This window comes from Convolutriloba macropyga, chromosome 10, assembly GCF_964194025.1.
Source record: "Convolutriloba macropyga chromosome 10, txConMacr16.3, whole genome shotgun sequence".
NCBI classification, from domain to species: Eukaryota; Metazoa; Xenacoelomorpha; order Acoela; family Convolutidae; genus Convolutriloba; species Convolutriloba macropyga.
Window position 1 is genome coordinate 39964060 of NC_134477.1, and position 18669 is coordinate 39982728.

Consider the following 18669-nt stretch of genomic DNA (forward strand, 5'->3'; position numbering starts at 1 on the left):
GCGAACGAGCAGTGAAATAGCGGCATGAAAAGATAAACAAAATTGTTCTTTTGAAGCTTCCGGCGTAAAAATGTAGAACGAAAAAGAGCGTCAGGCGACGAAACAAAAACAAAAACCAAGATCAAAGCAATATAGCTACTCTCAGCTTACAGCTTCGCAGCTATAATAATCCTCGTTAGATCATCAAGAGCCATGCCTACACAACCTTTCCGCAAACATTAATTTTTGAGAAAGAAAAAACTGGCTCAAAATGATAAATCGAACCTTGTCGTCTTGCTCTCCGAGAAGCTTCCTCATTTCCACGAAATGGACTTTTCCATCAGAGGTCAGTATACATAGTGAGTCACTCCCACAGTCAAAAGACACCGACTTAATTTTATTCCCACCAAACAAATTTTTGTCCGCTTCAGTCTGTAGAGTAACACATTCAAGTTTTGGCAATTTGAACAACACGATGTCATCATTATCCGATACACATAAAAGCACTGAGGAAAGATCAGAAGAGCTTGTGGTGGTTGTCACAAATAGAGGATACTCTCCTAGATTGCAGCTCCATAGAGGTAACAAAAGAGCATGTTTGATCACTCCTTGTGCAAATTGTTGATTACAGTGCATTTTGATCACGTTTTGCTGTTTCTGAGCATTGTTCATGCTGGGTCGCAGATGGAACGAGTTGAAAATTTTCTCCATTAGGAAGACGTAGACAGCTGAACTCGAGTCCTTCGATGCTATGACGTAAAAGAACGGCTGGGTTCCGTATTGCTCCATTATGATGTGTGTGATTTCTGACCCTGCTTGCAAAGGCATAGCTTGCATCAGTTTGGCATCTAATAGGTTGTATAGTTTGTTGGGTACTCCCGAGAAATCACTGCTTCCCGTTGCCAACATCTCAGATTCGTACACATTTGCAGTTGCAGTTCTGAAATGATACAAAACCACTGAAAAATATTTATTTGAATTTCATTGTAAACACTTCTAATTTAAAAACACGTCAAAGCTATGACCAAATTTCCAAGACCCTGTCAAAACGCCCGAACAAATCAAAGATAAACATAACCGACTAAACGTCGGAAGAATTTCTCTCGAACGACTAGTGGGAGCTCTAGTCAATTACAACCTGCTTCAGTCGGGGGGGGGGGGCTAAATGGCACTAAGGAGTTCAATAGCGGGCTTCAAATAACCACATTAGAGGTTAAAATATTAAAATATACCACTAATAAGATTTAAAGAGAAAAATGGCACCAGTTTCGGCGCACTTTTCATTTGACTTTTAGTATTAAATTGCCGCCAATTTAATTCAGCTGCTTGAAATTGTGATTGTGAGAAAATTTTAGATCACGCGAAACGCAAAAAGTCAAGGGCGTAAAAGTCACTCGCAGCAAAGTCCAAAACCGTCAAGCAAAAATTTTGCATAAAAAAGACACACATGTTTACAATAATTGCTATGAACTTCGTTCAAGAGCAATTAGCAATTGATAATAAACCACTAGGTCCTTCTAATATACCACTGGGTCCTTCTAATAAACAACTGGGTCATTCTAATAAACCAATGGGTCCTTCTAATAAACCATTGGGTCCTTCTAACTTGCCTGCTTGTGCACTTAAATTAGGAACATTAGAACTAGCTAAACCGTTGTTTTCTGTTTAATGAGTATTCGAAAGCCGGACAATTTCCTTCGCAACTAAAACTTGCTCACATCACTCCGCTATTTAAAAAAGGTGATATTGAAAACTACTTAAAGAACAAATTGAAGAATCTCTTCACAAAGACAATATCTACAACAAAACGCAACTTGGGTTCCGGTAAAATTATTCCACGATAGACGCTGCAAGCTTCAAAACGATGCAAGCTTGATTTAAAAAAAATCATGAAGTAGCCTTTTTCTTTGATTTGTCAAAAGCGTTTGATTCGATAGACCACGATAATTTATTGGCAAAACTTGAAACCTTGGGTTTTACCAGTTCAGCCAAGAACATGATCCACAAGAACCATAAGTTTTCTTAATGATAGGTTTCACTGTGTTAAAATAAACAATGTAGAATCCGGCCGGTTGAAATTAAACATAACCGGATAAACGTCGGAAGAATTGCTCTCGAACGACTAGTGTGAGCTATAATCAATTGCGACCTGCTTCAGTGGGGGGGGGGGGGGGCTAAATGGGACTAAGAAGCTCAATAGTGGGCTTCAAATAACCACATTAGAGGTTAACAGATACCACTATTAAAATTTAAAGAGAAAAATGGCACCAGTTTCGGCGCACTTTTCAGTTGACTTTTACTATTAAATTGCCGCCAATTGAGTTCAGCTGCCTGAAAATGTGATTGAGAGAGAAATTTAGATCACGCGAAACGCAAAAAGTCAAGGGCGTAAAAGTCACTCGCAAAGTCCAAAATCGTCAAGCAAAAATTTTGCTTAAAATAGACACACATGTTTACAATAATTGCTATGAACTTCGTTCAAGAGCAATTAGCAATTGATCTAAGTATAGAGAAAAAGATCATATTGTGCTGCTCCAAGTTGGATAAATTGCGCATGCCAAATAATTCATATTAATTAAGGGTGTCTGATGTTGATACGAACATTGGTAATTGCTTTAACCGCCAACATCCTCAAATTTCGAAAAGTCCCATTACCTCTTTAAACACAACTTACTGGGCGTAAGATGTGTAGTCATTGTAGAGTAGAGGGTCTCCCACCATTGCACTCGGAGCGTCTGCTGGGTCCAGCATCTCTGGACTGTGAGCCAGTTCTATCTCCATGTGGATGCCATCCTCATTCAGATCTCCAATCATCATCATATCATCTACACACAACAAGCTTGTAAAACAGTTAGCTAAGACAACAGATTCCAGGAATTTCATACCCTTTAAACTCCACTTGTAAACCTGATTTCTCAGATGTCTCGAATGAAGTGAATATATACAATACGTTTTAATCTAATACAAAATGATTGAACAAGCGTCATTATTTTCTTTGTGGTTTGTATACTTTTTAAATCAATTTTGATCCTCTCTGGACCCCAAACGATATTAGGTAGATTTTTTTGAGAAAAAAGGCAATTGTCTGCCCACTTTCAATTGATTTATAACAAAAGGTTGATAATATGCAACCATGTCAATACCCAAGGTGAAAAGACTAATAAACAATTTCACCTGTAGTAACTTAATTTCATAAGTCCGTTAAACATAGCTGCCAGATTGCAAGAGAGCCGCAATAGCTTCATATATCTACAGTTTCAAAAAGATAGTAAAAGAAACAGGCCAAAAAAGAAACTTCTTTTTATAAAATGCTGGGAAATTAAATTTTGATTAGGAATCTGTATAACTTATTGCTACTTATGTTAGCTGCCCTCAATTAACCTTCAATTAGAGGACACACATTCACTTGAACTTCTCTCTTAGAATTAAAGTAAAGAAGAGTCCATTTCAGAGTGAGGAAGTCAATTTTGAGAGTGAGACCAAACTTAAATCATGCGAACATTACTGGTCAGTACAGACGACCAAATCGGGATTAATTGACCAACTCAGGTGCAATCTTAATAGATTAATTCCGTGGAAAACAATTACGTTCGCAAAATTGGCTTGCATTTAAATATTTTGAGGGGATCAAGACAGTCTTGTCCAGAAAACGCGTTTTTGTAAAAACATAACAGATTAGTGTAAGTGTTTATCAAAGGCAAATATAAGTAGAAATGGCGATTTGAGTAAATAGATTCCCCAATTTGAGTAATAGAAGACCACCATTTGCGTAATTAGATTCCACAAACTGCGTAAATAGAATCCACAATTTGCGTAATTTTATTCCACAATCTGCGTCTTCATCATTATTTAGTGCAGTTAAGTGATCAGATACAGCGGGATATGGCTACGCAAATCTAATCTGCTTCCCCTCCCCTCCCTCACCCAGCCTAGTGCGCACATAACTTTTGACCCCATCTCCCCGATCCACGTGCTATTTTTTGACATAGAATTCTACATAACAACAGTTTGTAATTACGCATAAACAACTGCATAACAATTGAGTTTTTTGAAAAATGGTTTTGGGGAATGTTTTTGCCATTATTAATTTCAGAAATTTCCGCCTTTCCAAAAAAGGGGAGGTAATTAAAATCCACAAATTTCTCAATTTTAAATAAAAAGGGTTTCGGAGAAGAGTATTTTCTCAATTTTCAATTGGAGTTGAATACAATTAGGGTTGTGAAAGATTGGGGGAAATTTATGCAACTTGAAATTTCTCCCTTTTTAATAAAAAGAGGTAATTAATTCACACCCCCCCTTTGGAAAAGTGGTTTTGGGTTTTGGAGAACAGAATTTTCTCAGTTTTTAATTGAAACAATAGATGAAATGATAAGAACCAACACTAGTGAGTACATCAAAAACTCAATTTCACTATTTAATTTCCCCTGAAATAGCTTTTAATTTGTGCATTTGTAATTTTAATTATTAGTTTTATCATTTATGTGCTTATTGAAGTCGATTATTATTTCATTAAATATATTAACGTAGAAGGTAGCCAAATTAGCTCCTAATCTAAATAGCACTATATTTTGATTTATCGCAATTCAGATTTTGAATTGATTTGACCGAAATTAGAAATTAACCTCAATTACAGGAGAGGGAATATTTGTGCGTTTAAACATGGATTACACATGCAAATTTATTTTACGCAATATTGCTTCAAATAAAGCACTTTAGAACTGAAGAATTTAGAATGGCTTTTTCATGCTCCTTTAAATCCACTGAAAAAAATCTGTCAGTGTAGGCCATTTTCTATTGTCAGTATTGTCCACAAGTGCTCTGTGGACAACACTGACGGATTAGCGGAAGTGCATCTCAAGTGTCCATAAAAGAAATCCACCTGCCTAAAGAAGAATTTGAACTAAAATAAGGGGTCTGTTTTGACCAGTAAAGAATGAACAAAAAATTCGCTATATTAAGAAAATGACGTCAGTCACGCACGCATTACTGTTGAAATAGCATGAACAAATTGCAGACTTGAAGTGATAGTGACATCATATGGTCGTTAAAAAAACAAAAAGAAACAGCAGGACAAGTCTGAAAACAATTCACAGAATTTTCATTGATAAAACAAAAAACTCGGAGATTTTCAAACCCTACAGGAGATTCATTGGCTCTATAGGCTGAGAAAACCTATAAAATGACAAAAACGTTCAAAGAAAAATTGAAAAAAAAGCAAGTTTTAGACGAAAAATTGCTAAAACTTGTGACATTAAAAAGTTGAAAAACTATTCCATGGCCAATAACAATTTGCCTGTAACTTATTATCAAACCCCTTAGGATGTTTTCTGGCCCCTGTGTCTGGAAAGACCTGAATAAAGAAAAATGTCAAAATTTGAAAAATTCCACAATTTGTCAAAAAATTGCTTAAATTCGTTACGCAATTTGTCAAAAAATTGCCTAATTTGCTTTAATTTTAGTAACCTATTTTTAAAACCTAAAAGAGGTTCCTTAACACATACGGCTTATAAAAACCAAAAAATGTCAAAGATTGGAAAATAGTATAAATTTGCGTTTTTAGAAAGCGGTTGTTCGTCAGTAGCTAGCCACGGGGGTATGGGGAGAGAAGGGTGTGGTGGGGCAAAACTGGGGTGGGGGGCGATAGTGGGGGGTCAACAGTTGGGGTGTCTTCAACCTTAAGAACCGCCCTTTACACCATAATTATAAGTATAAGTCTCCAAAACAGTTTGAGCTGAAACAGAGCTGAAAGGCTCTAAGAGCACTTAATGTTTCTGTTTATTCCGTTTTTGAGGACGAAAAGTCAAATCGTCACATGAAAAATCGATCAAGCAAAATTTTCAAATAACGTTTCCTGCTTATTCCGTTTTTGAGGACGAAAAGTCAAATCCTCATATGAAAAATCGATCAAGCGAAAATTTCATAAAAAAATACCAACAGGACTAATATAATTGCTACAAACTTCGTTTGAGAGCAAACACAAACATATTCATGCTATTTGATGTTACCAGTTCTCTCAGAGAACAGGAGGAGAATATGAGCACTGAGCAAATTTCACCAATTATTTAGCGGAAAAGAAAGGCGAAATATTGATTGCTTTCTTTTAAAGCTCATGATTTGAACAAACAAATTTAACGAACCCTTTTTCCTGCAGTTTTGCATTATTTTTACAAAATAACATTCCGGCAGGTACTAACATTTAGCAGCTGGAAGTGTTGTTTGCGAAGGAACTGTTTTTTTTACAATAAAAAACGAAGTTTTAAAAATGATGAAAGAAATGGCAAATGTTTCATTGAAATTGGCATTTGAAACATTCTACAGCTCACAAGCCCCACATACTCCTTCTCTAAGACTCACTACCTGTAGCGCTTTCTGTACAAACAGCAAACCTCTATGAGTTTTCCTAAATTCTTTTAAAAAGTTCGTATGTTTTTAATTCAAAATTTTTCTTTATATTGACTCACAAAAACTGCACCCCTCTATCGTCAATATGGCAATTACCCACAGAAACTCAACAATAAACAAAATTTAAAAGCTCTCACTTCCAAAAAAACTATTGATAAAGTCATTGAAACCACTAATAAGAAACTATTATTAGTGGTTTCAATGACTTTATCAATAGTTTTTTTTGGAAGTGAGAGCTTTTAATTTTTTATTATTTTTGAGTTTGTGTGGGTAATTGCCATATTGACGATAGAGGGGTGCAGTTTTTTTGGGTCAATTTATAGAAAAATTTTATTGAAATTCGCATTTGAAACATGCTACAGCTCACAAGGCCCAGTGACTCCTTCTCTAAGACTCACTACCTGTAACGCTTTCTGTGCAAACAGCAAACCTCATTGTTTTATCCTAATAAAAAATTGTATGAGTTTTCCTAAATTCTTTCAAAAAGTTTTTATGTTTTTAATTCAAAATTTTTCTTTAAATTGACCCACAAAAACTGCACCCCTCTATCGTCAATATGGCAATTCCCACACAAACTCAAAAATAAACAAAATTTAAACGCTCTCACTTCCAAAAAACTATTGATAAAGTCATTGAAACCACTAATAAGATGAAAAGTAAACGTTTATATAACAAAAACTTGAGACATTCGAATCACACCAAACTCTCTAATAGCAGTAATCTCTTTCATTTTGCATTCGTTTTTTTTTGCTACTTAGTGCTAATAATCGCAGGTGTAAATGACTTTGTGAATAACTGTTGCGGCTACTCAACAATCTCAGCGGAACCGATATATCACAGCCTGGTTCTCGAAGCTTTCCGCCGGCCTGGTCCTTCACAGGGCTCGATTCTCTAACTTTCTTGTCGGAACAATTAGTCGCTCAGACGTATTAAAGGACTGAAATTAGGAAAATCCTTGGTGACAACCTATGTTCAATCTCATGCTCACGTTTCTAGGGCCTCATGAAAAACATTATATTACAACTAAAACCATACAGTAACCTATTTTCAAACTCTGGAGGAGGTTCATCGGCTTTTGATGCTGGAAAAACCAAAAAGGCAGAAACTTTCAAAAAGAATTGAAAAAAAAATGCAAGTTTAATAAAAAAAAATTGCTAAACCTTGTGATATTAAGAAGTTAAAAGCTATTCCATGTCCAATAAATTTTTTCAGTAATTTATTATCAAACTATTAAGGACGTTTTCTGACCCCTAAATCTGAAAAGAAGTGAATAATTAAAAAATAAATGTCAAAAAATTTGCACGTTTTGTCAAAAAGATGCAAAAAATCGTGATCTTAAAATGTTGAAACAATTCCAATACCACTAAAAACTATGCAGAAAACTAATATAAAACCCTAAATGAGGTTTTTTAACACCTAGGGCTGAAAAACCTGAAAAAAATGAGAAAAGTAGTATACAATTGCATGTTTTTAGCGATCGGTTGTTCGAACGGAGCAACGGGTGGTGCACCAGGGGGCTGATGGTGAGGGGGGCAACAGTTGGGTGGGGGCAACATCGCGGTGGGGTGGGGGGGGTGGGGCAATAGTGGGCGGGGGGTCAAAAGTGGGGGTTGAGTGTCTTCAACCTCTAGGAACCGCCCTCCACACCATAAGTATAAGTCTCCAAAACAGTTTGAGCTGAAACAGAGCTAAAAGGCTCTAAGACCACTTAAATCCAGCTGGGCGCTACCTATTTGTCCCATTTTTGAGGACGAAAAGTGTCAGACGATAAACCGGTCAAAAACTTGCATAAACAAAGTCCGACAGGACTATAATTGCTACAAACTTCGTTTGAGAGCAATTAATAATAGCCCCAGCTATCGCTGTGCGGCTATTAAACACCTTAAAATAGAAGTCAAATTGTTGCATGCAATAAGATCTCTTTCCAAAACCAAAAATTTGTTCAGACACGAAAGGTTATTCAAAAATGGTGAATTGAAAGAAAAGACTAAAAAAAAGATTTTTGTACAAAAGCATTTTTTAAGTCCGTTTATTTTGATGGCAATTCGTAGTTAAACATACTTCTGTTTCTTAGAGAGAGGCTACAGGGGATACTACCAATACCAATAAGCATTAGAGATGGTAACTAACACTTATAGGAACGACGCATCAAATTGCTGGCTTCATGGGTTTATCCCGTTTCTATTTCTGACTTCAATTTTTTATACTGACTCTTCATTTTAAATTGCTGTGCTGAGCAGCTGCTGTTTAAAAGGACTTTGAGCAGAATGACAGAAGAGTGAAACTAGCCTAGAGAAGTCAAAAAGATTTCACGCAAAATGTCGAAAAAGCGGCAAAATGGGTAAAGCGAAAAAAAGTTCAACAAGTAAAAAAACATAGCAGGTCAAGTCCTGACGTACAATTCAAAGAATTTTCATTGACTCAAAAACCTAGACCTAGAACGGACTATGAGTGAATTGAGAGAACAATTTAGAAAAAAATCAGATAAAAAAATTGGAAAAACAGTAAAAATCCAAGTAAAATTGCCGCATGTGAACAAACAACCACTAGCGAGAAAACGAATTTTTGTTCAAACACCGTTTTCTCACTCTACTTCAAAATTAGAGCGAAAAAAATTCACACCGCAAAACCACTCGCTTTTTCGCTCTATTGCTTATTTCGGCGTGACCAAAATCACTACTCCAATTTGACTTCAAAAATCATGAAAATGTGTGAACAGATCTTAAAAAAAGACAGGCCCCAATACAATTCAAATTCTTTGAATTGTAAAAAATAGGAGCGCTGTAATAGCCGGCAGAGAAGATGAGGCCGGCTATTAATAATAAAAGTCAAATTGCCGCATGTGAACAAAAAATCACAACAGATAAAGCGAATTTTTGTTCAAACACTTTTACTCTCTATTTTCAAATTGGAGTAAAAAATCACTTCTCGTTCGGCGTGACCAAAATCACTTCTCCAATTTGACTTAAAAAATCATGAAACTGTGTGAACAGATCTGAAAAAAGACAGCGCCCTTATACCATTCAAAGTTCTTCGAATTATGAAAAAACCAAGAGAAGGCCAATAATAGCACCACCTATTGCTTTTGGGCTATTAATTGAGTCTGCGCAAGTGGGCTGAGCACAATTATGAGAGTATCAATGAAGTGAATGCTTTCTCCCTTTAAAGGTGCATGCTGTACCGATTATCAAAGTTTTTTTTAGTTCTGAATAGTCAAATACCTATTGTGGAGTGCATAGGGTGAGATGCGGCAATCTCAGAGGCGAAATTGGAGTATTTGTCGTCCATTGCCAACAAATTGGTGTGGTCAGGAGGCTGGTGGAAGAGAGCAGTTTTAGTTGCCCTCAAATCACTGCAGTCCACTTTGTAAACCTGGAAAGAGTGAGAACAAACAATAACAAAATTCTTTTCACAATTTTTACCTTCTATCGACCTCACCTCTGAACTCAAAAAGAACTAAAATCTTGCAGATAGATCGACAGCCACTTCATGATGAAAGCGAACAGACATGCAAACAGGTTTTGTTAAATGCCGTTAACTTGTTCTAGAGCGACTAAAGCGATTTCTTTTCGCAAACACGATTGTAATCAATTTAGCGGAATCACTTTCCTCTTTTTCTTCCAAAACACTCAGATATGCGATAACTGTTTCTTAAAATAGAACTTCAGAAAAGTTAGCCAAACAATTGTAAACCGTTTTACAGCATAATAACAAGCGGATTGAAATATAGCTTTTTGCATCATTTATCATTTGCATCTTCACATTTATCATTTGGCTAACCAGTAAGCATGTCTCTCTGTCCACTGTAGCAGTTGATGCAGAAGTTGAGGAGACAAGTGGACTCCTGGGATCGGCCACTTTGCAACCCACCACAACAATACAACCCAGTGGGGAGGGATTCACGCCCTCAAAGCCAGACAGTGCCAGAGACGTCACCTGATATTAACAGTAACTTATCTGTTCTGTGATTTAATTTATAATCTCAGAAATACTCAGTTTGCAACGAGAAAGTTGTTCCACAAACAAACAATACTTGAAAAATCTGAGAACAAAAATTTAATGTAGAGTGATAAACATAGATTGCTAGAGCAATTTTCGAGTAAATCTTCATAGAAAGAAGTTCATAAACATGATAGTTTCCTCATTTTTTGAAAAAAAAATTGCGAGAACTTTAAATCAGCCCCACTTTTTTGTTCAAAAACTTTTTGACTTTTCCGGCCCCTGCATCTGGAAAGAAGCGAATAATGAAAAATGTCAAAGAAATTGGAAAACATTGCAGGTTTTGTCAAAAAAAATGCATGATGTTCAAATGTTGAAACCATTCCACTAGCACTACAACTATGCAGTAACCTATTATAAAACCCTTCTTTTTGACAATTTGGACATTTTTGGTCAATTTTAGGTTAGTAATGGTCATTTAGGTTGGTTTTGGTTAATTTAAGTTGCTCAAATTGGTTCTTTTGTTGGCTCATTTCAATTAAAGGGCGGTTTTGCAGATGCAGAATATCAGAACAACAAATATAGTCAGCTATAGTTCTGACACCATCACTATCTAGAATGCCATCACAAATACCAAAAAAAAAATTGCGTTTCTGATATCAAAGATCATCTAATTATAAGGCCATTCTACCAGCTTCTTTTTGTCAATTTCTGCAAATTTTAAAATTCCTATAAGATCTTGAGAAACAACAAAAATATCAGATATTTGCCATAATTATTTTTGAAAGTTTCCAAAAGGTCAGGAAAATAATGACAAATTTTTTGGTAAAAACATTTTTTATGATATGCCTAAAATTCATGTTTTCTATGAGTCCCCTGAAATTTTATAATTACAGGCCTTATTTAATTTATAGCATTTATCGCGGCTTTTTTCCGGCAATCTACCGGCTATGCTTTGAGATAAGTTGAATGAGAGATACTACGTATCATATTACATCACTGATTAAATGCTCAAGATACGTAGTATCTCTCATTCAACTAATCTCAAAACATAGTCGGCAGATTGTCGGAAAAAAACCCTCTTTAGACGCTTCTGGCTTCCATGAACTGAAACAACTAAAGAAATTAGATAGACAGATCGACAACTAAACCATTAATAGACAACTAGACTCTTTTTGTTAGACTCGGACTGTCATTTTTATGAGACACTTACGCTCTATAAAGAAAGTCTTAGCAGAGCATTTTCAAAATTAATATTCGAAATCGAGAATCAAGACTCTAATAATCAAGAATTAGAGCATATACGTTTGGCCTTACTTAGATGCAATATTGATCTTTAACCAGTAAATGTTCATAATTATTAAAGTTCATCAAGCGAGTTCAGAAGTCATTTTTTGAGTGAGGTAAGTCACGCGGTTCACTTAAATGCAGAACAAATGACGTCACGCACAAAAATGTTAACTGCAAACCAAAATCACTGAAATTGAAAACCTCAATTTCATTCCAAGAAGTCAGGTTGCAAGAATCATCGATTGAGACAACAAAAAAAATATAGCAGGACAAGCTCTGAAAAGCAATTCAAAGAATTGAATGAAAAACTTAGAAGTACTCCATCTGACCAGCAGATCAATTGAACAATGCCAGCCAAAACACTACACACAATAAAATTATCTCAAAAAGTTCAGAAACCAAAACAATGAAACAAACTAAACAAAAATATATTCATTGCAAAAACTTTTACCCGAAGGCAAAACTTGATCCCTAAAATGATACCTACTTCGAAAATAGGTTCAAAACCATTTTTTGTCTCTGAAGTCGGTCCAGTATTATATCTGCAAGACCTGAAAAAATCATCGGCCAATGAAAACCGATTAACACAGAAATTGACAGAAAAATTCAGAAAAATTGAAATCAATTTCAAATTTTATTGAAAATTTTCTGAAAATTGTGATACCAATATCTTCAGAACCATTTCTGTGTATCTAAAGGCTATCCAGTAACCCAATTCCAAGTCCTGAAAAATTCATTGGCTAATAAAGATCGATAAACTAAGTAAAAGATAATAACTTTTTGAAAAAATTTCACACATTATCAAAAAAAAAATAAATTCGTTCTATTAAAATGTTAAAACCATTCCATTGCCCCCATCAACTATGCAATAACATACTATAAAAAACCTGGAGAGTGTTATCTGGCTACTGAGACAAGAAAAACTGAATAAAATTCAAATATTTTCGAAAATCTCGAAAATAGCAAATGTCAAATAAAAAAATTCTAAAATCGAAATGTTAAATTGTTAGAAACAATTCCATTGATACTAAAAAGCATGTAGTAACTTTTTATCAGGCCATGGAATAGATTTTTCTGGCGGGACAAAAATCAAAGAAAAGAAAACTTGAAAAAAAAATTTGCAGATTTTATTTTAAAAAAATGCTCAAACTCGCGATATTAAAATTTTGAAAACCATTACATTAATAGAAACTATGCAGTGCCCTATTATCAAACCCTAAAGGAGATTCTCGCCTCTGGGGCTGGAAAAAGTCAACATGTCAAATTTTCAAAAAAAAAACTTCAAAAAATTTTCAAAAATTGCAAAATTAGGATCATTTTGCGTGTTTGTAGTACCAAAACATATAGCTCATAAAATGGCCACAACAAGTAATTTTGTCTCGCAAAAGACCTTCATCAACATTTAAAAATCTCAACTCAAAAATAATTAAATAAAATCACAAAACCATGAAAAATTGCACCCTTTTGAGCTCAAAAACTCCTAAAAATGATCTTTTAACCTTAAATTAAGGCCCTCCCAGCATCTGCACTACTCTGAGCACTTGAAGGACTACTAAAACCCATTCCGCTTTGAAAAATCAAAGTCAAGAAAAATGTGTGAATACACCTTATAAAACACAGGGCACCAATACAATCCAAATTCTTTGGATTGTAAAACACGATGTCCCCAGTAATAGCCGCTATCGCTTCGCGGCTATTAATAATAAGTGACACGCACAGAGAAAACGAGCCTTCTTGTTAATCTACATGATTAAAAACTACTCAAAGGGTGCTAACCTGGACACAGTCGGCCATCTTGGAGGAAGTTGGCTCCTCTTCAAGAGGGAAGGTCACTGTCGGATTGTCAGCTGTTTCCATTTTCTGATTGATAAGTATGCCACCTGCTTCGTCTGCTCCACTCAGACATGTAATGACGCAATCATCGTCCGGATCAGGTAGACTTATCAGAGTCCTCTGCTCTTGGTCATTACTAGTTGCACTTTTCTTGGGACCTTTAATTTTAACACTCAAAGCAGGTCAATCTTGACAGACTGACAGACATCTTTGATGGTTCAAATGACCTCTACAACGACTTAACTATGACTTATTTACAAGGGTCAACTATTAATATGTTTACGAAATTAAAATATCCACTAAAATAAAATCTTAATTTGCAGAAGTTACGTATAGTCGAATCCTCACTGGTTGATTAAAATGATTAACAATTGCGCTGTTGGATAACAGATTCATTGCCATGTAATTACAGAGTCATTCTCTCATGAGCTAGAAGTTAAAGGAAGCCCAAAACCTTAACGTGATTGAAACGAACCCAACGGTCCACATAAATGAATAATCAAGTAATAATTGAAGTTTGGTAACCACTAATGAACCAATTTTAGCCAAGATCTTATGGCTGTTCGTAATAGTTGTATCTCAAGTTGCTTAGGCTAATGATGAAAACAATTCGTGAAAAATTACAGTATAATTTTTTGCCCCTTTTTGATGACGTGTATGTATGCCGACTTAATGGACCTATTATAATTACGCCTAAAAGTAATCACCATTTATTCGTAGATCGTGAGCAATCATATCATTTTTAAAGAGCAAATGCAATTCAATTTATTGATCAGAATGCAATTCAAGCTACATCAACGTAAATCGTGAATTTTAGTAAAAAAAAGATATAATCTCACGTCGAGGTACCATTGTCAGCAAACCCAAAAAACAGTGTCGAAACAGAAAAAGCAGCCAGAATTAAATTGAAAAAGTTGTGAAACGCATACCACCCGAACACTACACACGTGACCTGGCCAAAAAATCTGTGATGCAAGACGATAACCCAAAAGTACAATAGCTTTACGTAGAATTTACGTACAGAAGTACAATATCACGAAGAATTTACTGTTATGACGAATAAAAATATACCCGCCAGATTGCCGATAATAGCCGATATTGAACCCCAATTGAGATTGAAACAACGAAAAATTATAAAGTGAGAACTATTTAGATGTCATTTGGTAGATGGACACACTCCAGTTTCTTAATGAGAGGATACAGGGGCTAGAATCAATACGGAACATATCCGGCAGGCTGGCAGACAGTAGCTGACAATTAGTCCCATAATCCCGATTGGGTTTGAAAAAACAGAAAGAGAAAAGATTGATTGTACAAAAAAACATTTCTTAAGTACGAATTGTTTAAACATTTCTAATGTGCTAACTCCTGTTTCATAATGAGAGTATACAGGGGCTAGTATCAATACGAAAAGTCATTAGAGGTGGTAACTAAGAACAAAGTTCAAGTAGCATGCATCTAAGATTTGGCTTTATGGGTTTATCCCACTTCTATTGTTGATTTCGATTTTCCTGTCTCCAATCATTTTAGATTGCTTTGCTGAGCAACTGCCGCATAAAAGCTCCTTCAGCAGAATGAGCGAAGAATGAAACTAGCCCCGATAAATTTTTGTTTGACGAAGTAGAAAAAATATAGCGGGACAAGTCCTGACCAACAAGTCAAAAATGGTCATTGAATAAACAAAAAAAACTAAACTTGAGATGTACATTGAATAGATTGTGAAAACCATTTATAAAAATATCCTATCAAAAAAGCAAAAAAACTGTAAAAAATTAAGTCAAATTGCCGCATGTGAACAAAACACTAGCGAGAAGGGGAAATTGTGTTCAAACACCATTTTCTCACTCTTAGTTAAAAGTTGAGCGGAAAAACTCACGAAGCAAATTCACTCGCTTTTTCGCTCTACTTCCTGTTTCGGCGTGACCAAAATCATCATTTTAATTTGACTTAAAATTCAAGAAAATATGTGAAAAGAACATAGTTATTTGAGAACTGCTTGATCAGGGGTTATCACCTAATGTGCTTCAGATAATTTTTCAAGAGCTTACTGTACAGCATATTTAAAACTGAATTTCAATTAACAGTACATTTGATCTCCAGTAAATTGCCACTAATTAAATTAAGATGCTTTATATGCTCCATGAGAATAATTTAATGCGCATCCATGAAAAATTCACGCGTAAAAAAGTCATTTGAAAAGTGGTCAGACGAAAATCGGATCGAAGAAAAATGGGTAGTAGGAATAATCGCACAAAAAACCGACAGTTTCAAAATAACTGCTGCAAACATTCTTTGCGAGCAAAAAAATACAATCAACTAATTTCATTGGGAGACTACCAAACTTTATAGTAAATCAAAATCACATTTGTTAAATAATTGCAGCCAACCTTTTAGAACTTTGAGTTGATAAACTATGTACGCAGTTGATGATAATATCTCGAACGAAATCTTAGTGAACAAATATAGGATAGATTCTATTGTAACTTGTTTCAGCAGGGGGTAGAAGAGTGGTAATAAATATTTTAAATTGCTACGAAAGATGTTATACGAGGATATATAGGCCACTGGTAAAATTCAAAGTGAAAATAGGAACCCAATTTGGCGCACTTATCATTTGACTTTAACCATTAAAGTGCAACAAAATGAGTTCACGAATTGATTGACAGAATGGAGATGAAATAATGGGGGTGAGAACTAGGAATTTTATCATTGATGATGACCAAATTGTGAATGATGGAAAAATTTCGAACATAGCTGGCAGACTGCCAGCAAATAGCTGCAATAGCTTCGTAGATCTGCAGTCTCAAAAAGATAGTAAAAGAATCAAACCAAAAAAGAAACCTTTTTAAAATGCTGAGATGTTACATTTTGATTAAAAGTATGTCAAACTTATTGCTACTTCTAACAATCCTCCATTAGAGTGGCACACACTCACTTGACCATATGTCTTTGAGGAGTTAAAGAAAAGTCAATTTTACAGTGAAGGAAGTCACGTGTGACCACAAATTTTATCACGCGAATGAACAAAAAACTCGCTCCACTAAGAGTGCAAAATGTTGTCGAGCACGCAATTCAGTTAAAATTGCATGAACGAATGTACAAAAAACAGATTTGAATTTGTTGTGACGTCATATGGTCGCAACATGAATCTTGACAACGGAATAAAAAACCAAGAGAAGGCCAATAATAGCTCCAGCTATCGCTATGCGGCTATTAATCACGCAATAAAAAGTCAACCAGAAAGTAAAAAGCTGTCTATCAAAGCTATTGCATAAATTGCTATTGCATAAAATGCTATATTACATAAAACTGTCCATCAAAGCTATTGCAAAAAGACACACGCCACGATTAAAATTGCTTCAAACTTCGCTTTAGAGCAATTATTAAATTCACCATGTTTTTGGAATAATAAAATTGCCAATTTTGCAGTCTCAAATATAGATGTCTGCAGACTCCATTGAAAAGTCACATGTTTTTCTCGGTAAAAAGACCAAAGTTCCCATTGACCAAAGTTCCCAAAGACCTATTGAGTTAGACCTTTTTTCTTTTTACAAAACGAGCTATAACTGAAATCAACATGAACAGATTATTGGACATCCGATCGGCCAAAATTCACTGAAAAGACAAAAATCTAGACGGGAATAATGAGGTGAGTCGCGACAAGCAAAGTAAAAAAAAATTGAACTTAGCTGCCAATTCTCATTTTAAAAGGCTTTATTCCCTTTCATTATTTCATCGTACTCGCGACAGAGCTTCATATCCATGTAAAAAAATGTTACGTGAATGATCCAGAATACAAAGTCTAAAATTTCTCTCATTAAACTAATCTCAAAACATAGCCGCAGTTTGCCGGAAAAAAACCCGCGATAAACGCTTGTGGCCTTCCATGAACTGAAACAACTAAAGCAATCAGATAAACAGATTGACAACCAGTCCTTTAATAGACCACTAGACTTTTTTGTTAGATTCGGACTGTCATATTTATGAGACACATACGTCGCATAAGCAAAGCGCCTTAAGAGCTTTTTCAAAATTGATATTGGAAATCAAAGACTTATACTGAAGAATTAGGGCATATACGTTTGACACTACTTAGATGAACACTTTGATCTTTAATTAAAAAATTTTCATGAAATTTAAAGTTCATTAAGTGAGTTAAAAAGTCATTCTTTTAAGTGAGGTAAGTCACACAATTGACCTAAACGCAGATCAAACGATGTCACGCACACAAATTTTAACTGCAAAGCTGTAGAAATCACTGAATATGAAAAAAGTCAATTGCAAGAAGTCAGGTAGCAAAAATCTTCGATGGAGACAACGAATTAAAAAAACATAGCAGGACAAGTCCTGAAAAACAATTCAAAGAATTGAATGAAAAAATCAGACGCACTCTACCTGAACAGCAGATTAATTGAACAATGCCATCCAGAACACAAAAATCATCAAAGAATTGAGAAACTAAAAGAATCAAAACTAAACAAAAACAAACTCATTGCGAAAACTCTTGAAGCTTTTAAACCTAAGGCAAAACTTTTTTGCCTTTAAAAACACCTATTACCAAAATATGTTCAAAAACAATTTTTGTTTCTGAAATCGGTCCAGTATTATATCTGCAAGACCTGAAAAATATTCATTGGACCATGAAGATCGATTAACTCGAAAATTACTAAAATATTTAAAAAAAGAAGTCAATTGCAAATTATAAGAAAATGTTTCTGAAAATCGTGATATAAATATCTTCAGAATAATTTCTGTGTCTCTAGAGGCTATCCAGTAACCCAATTCCAAGCATTAAAAAAATCATTGACTCATAGATCGATAGGCAATTAAATTTTAGAAAAAATTTCAAACTTCAAAATAGAAATTCCTTCTATTAAAAAGTTGAAAGCCATTCAATTGCCCCCTAGCAACTATTTAATAAAATACTGTCAAACCCTGGATGAGTTTACCTGGCAACTGAGGCAAGAAAAAAAATAAAATACAAATGTTTTTAAAAAAAACTTGAAAAAAAATTGCAAATTCTATCAAACAATTTCTAAAAGTCGAAAGGTTAAATTGTTGAAAACAAATCCATTGAAACTAAAAACCATGCAGTATTTTTTTACCAAACGTGGAATAGGTTTTCTTGCACTTGAGAACGGATGAATAAGAAAAACTGACAGAAACTTTAGGAAACATTAAAAAAAAATGCAGATCTTATTTAAAAAAATGCTAATATTCGAGACA

General features: G+C 34.9%; 2 protein-coding genes across 2 annotated transcripts in view; one reads left to right on the forward strand and one right to left on the reverse strand.

Moving 5' to 3' along the window:
* The window catches only part of LOC142348129 (GPN-loop GTPase 1-like), a 393281-nt gene that overhangs the window by 145386 nt on the left and 229226 nt on the right, over positions 1–18669 (forward strand). The gene's annotated exons all lie outside the window — the stretch shown is intronic.
* LOC142348022 (dual E2 ubiquitin-conjugating enzyme/E3 ubiquitin-protein ligase BIRC6-like) overlaps positions 1–18669 on the reverse strand; it is a 104994-nt gene that overhangs the window by 60976 nt on the left and 25349 nt on the right. The window contains exons 8-12 of the mRNA XM_075399189.1: positions 13387–13601; positions 10162–10317; positions 9603–9753; positions 2654–2804; positions 265–919 (exon numbers count right to left, since the gene is read on the reverse strand). Coding sequence (XP_075255304.1) covers positions 265–919; positions 2654–2804; positions 9603–9753; positions 10162–10317; positions 13387–13601 — 1328 coding nt within the window. The remainder of the gene's footprint in view (positions 1–264; positions 920–2653; positions 2805–9602; positions 9754–10161; positions 10318–13386; positions 13602–18669) is intronic.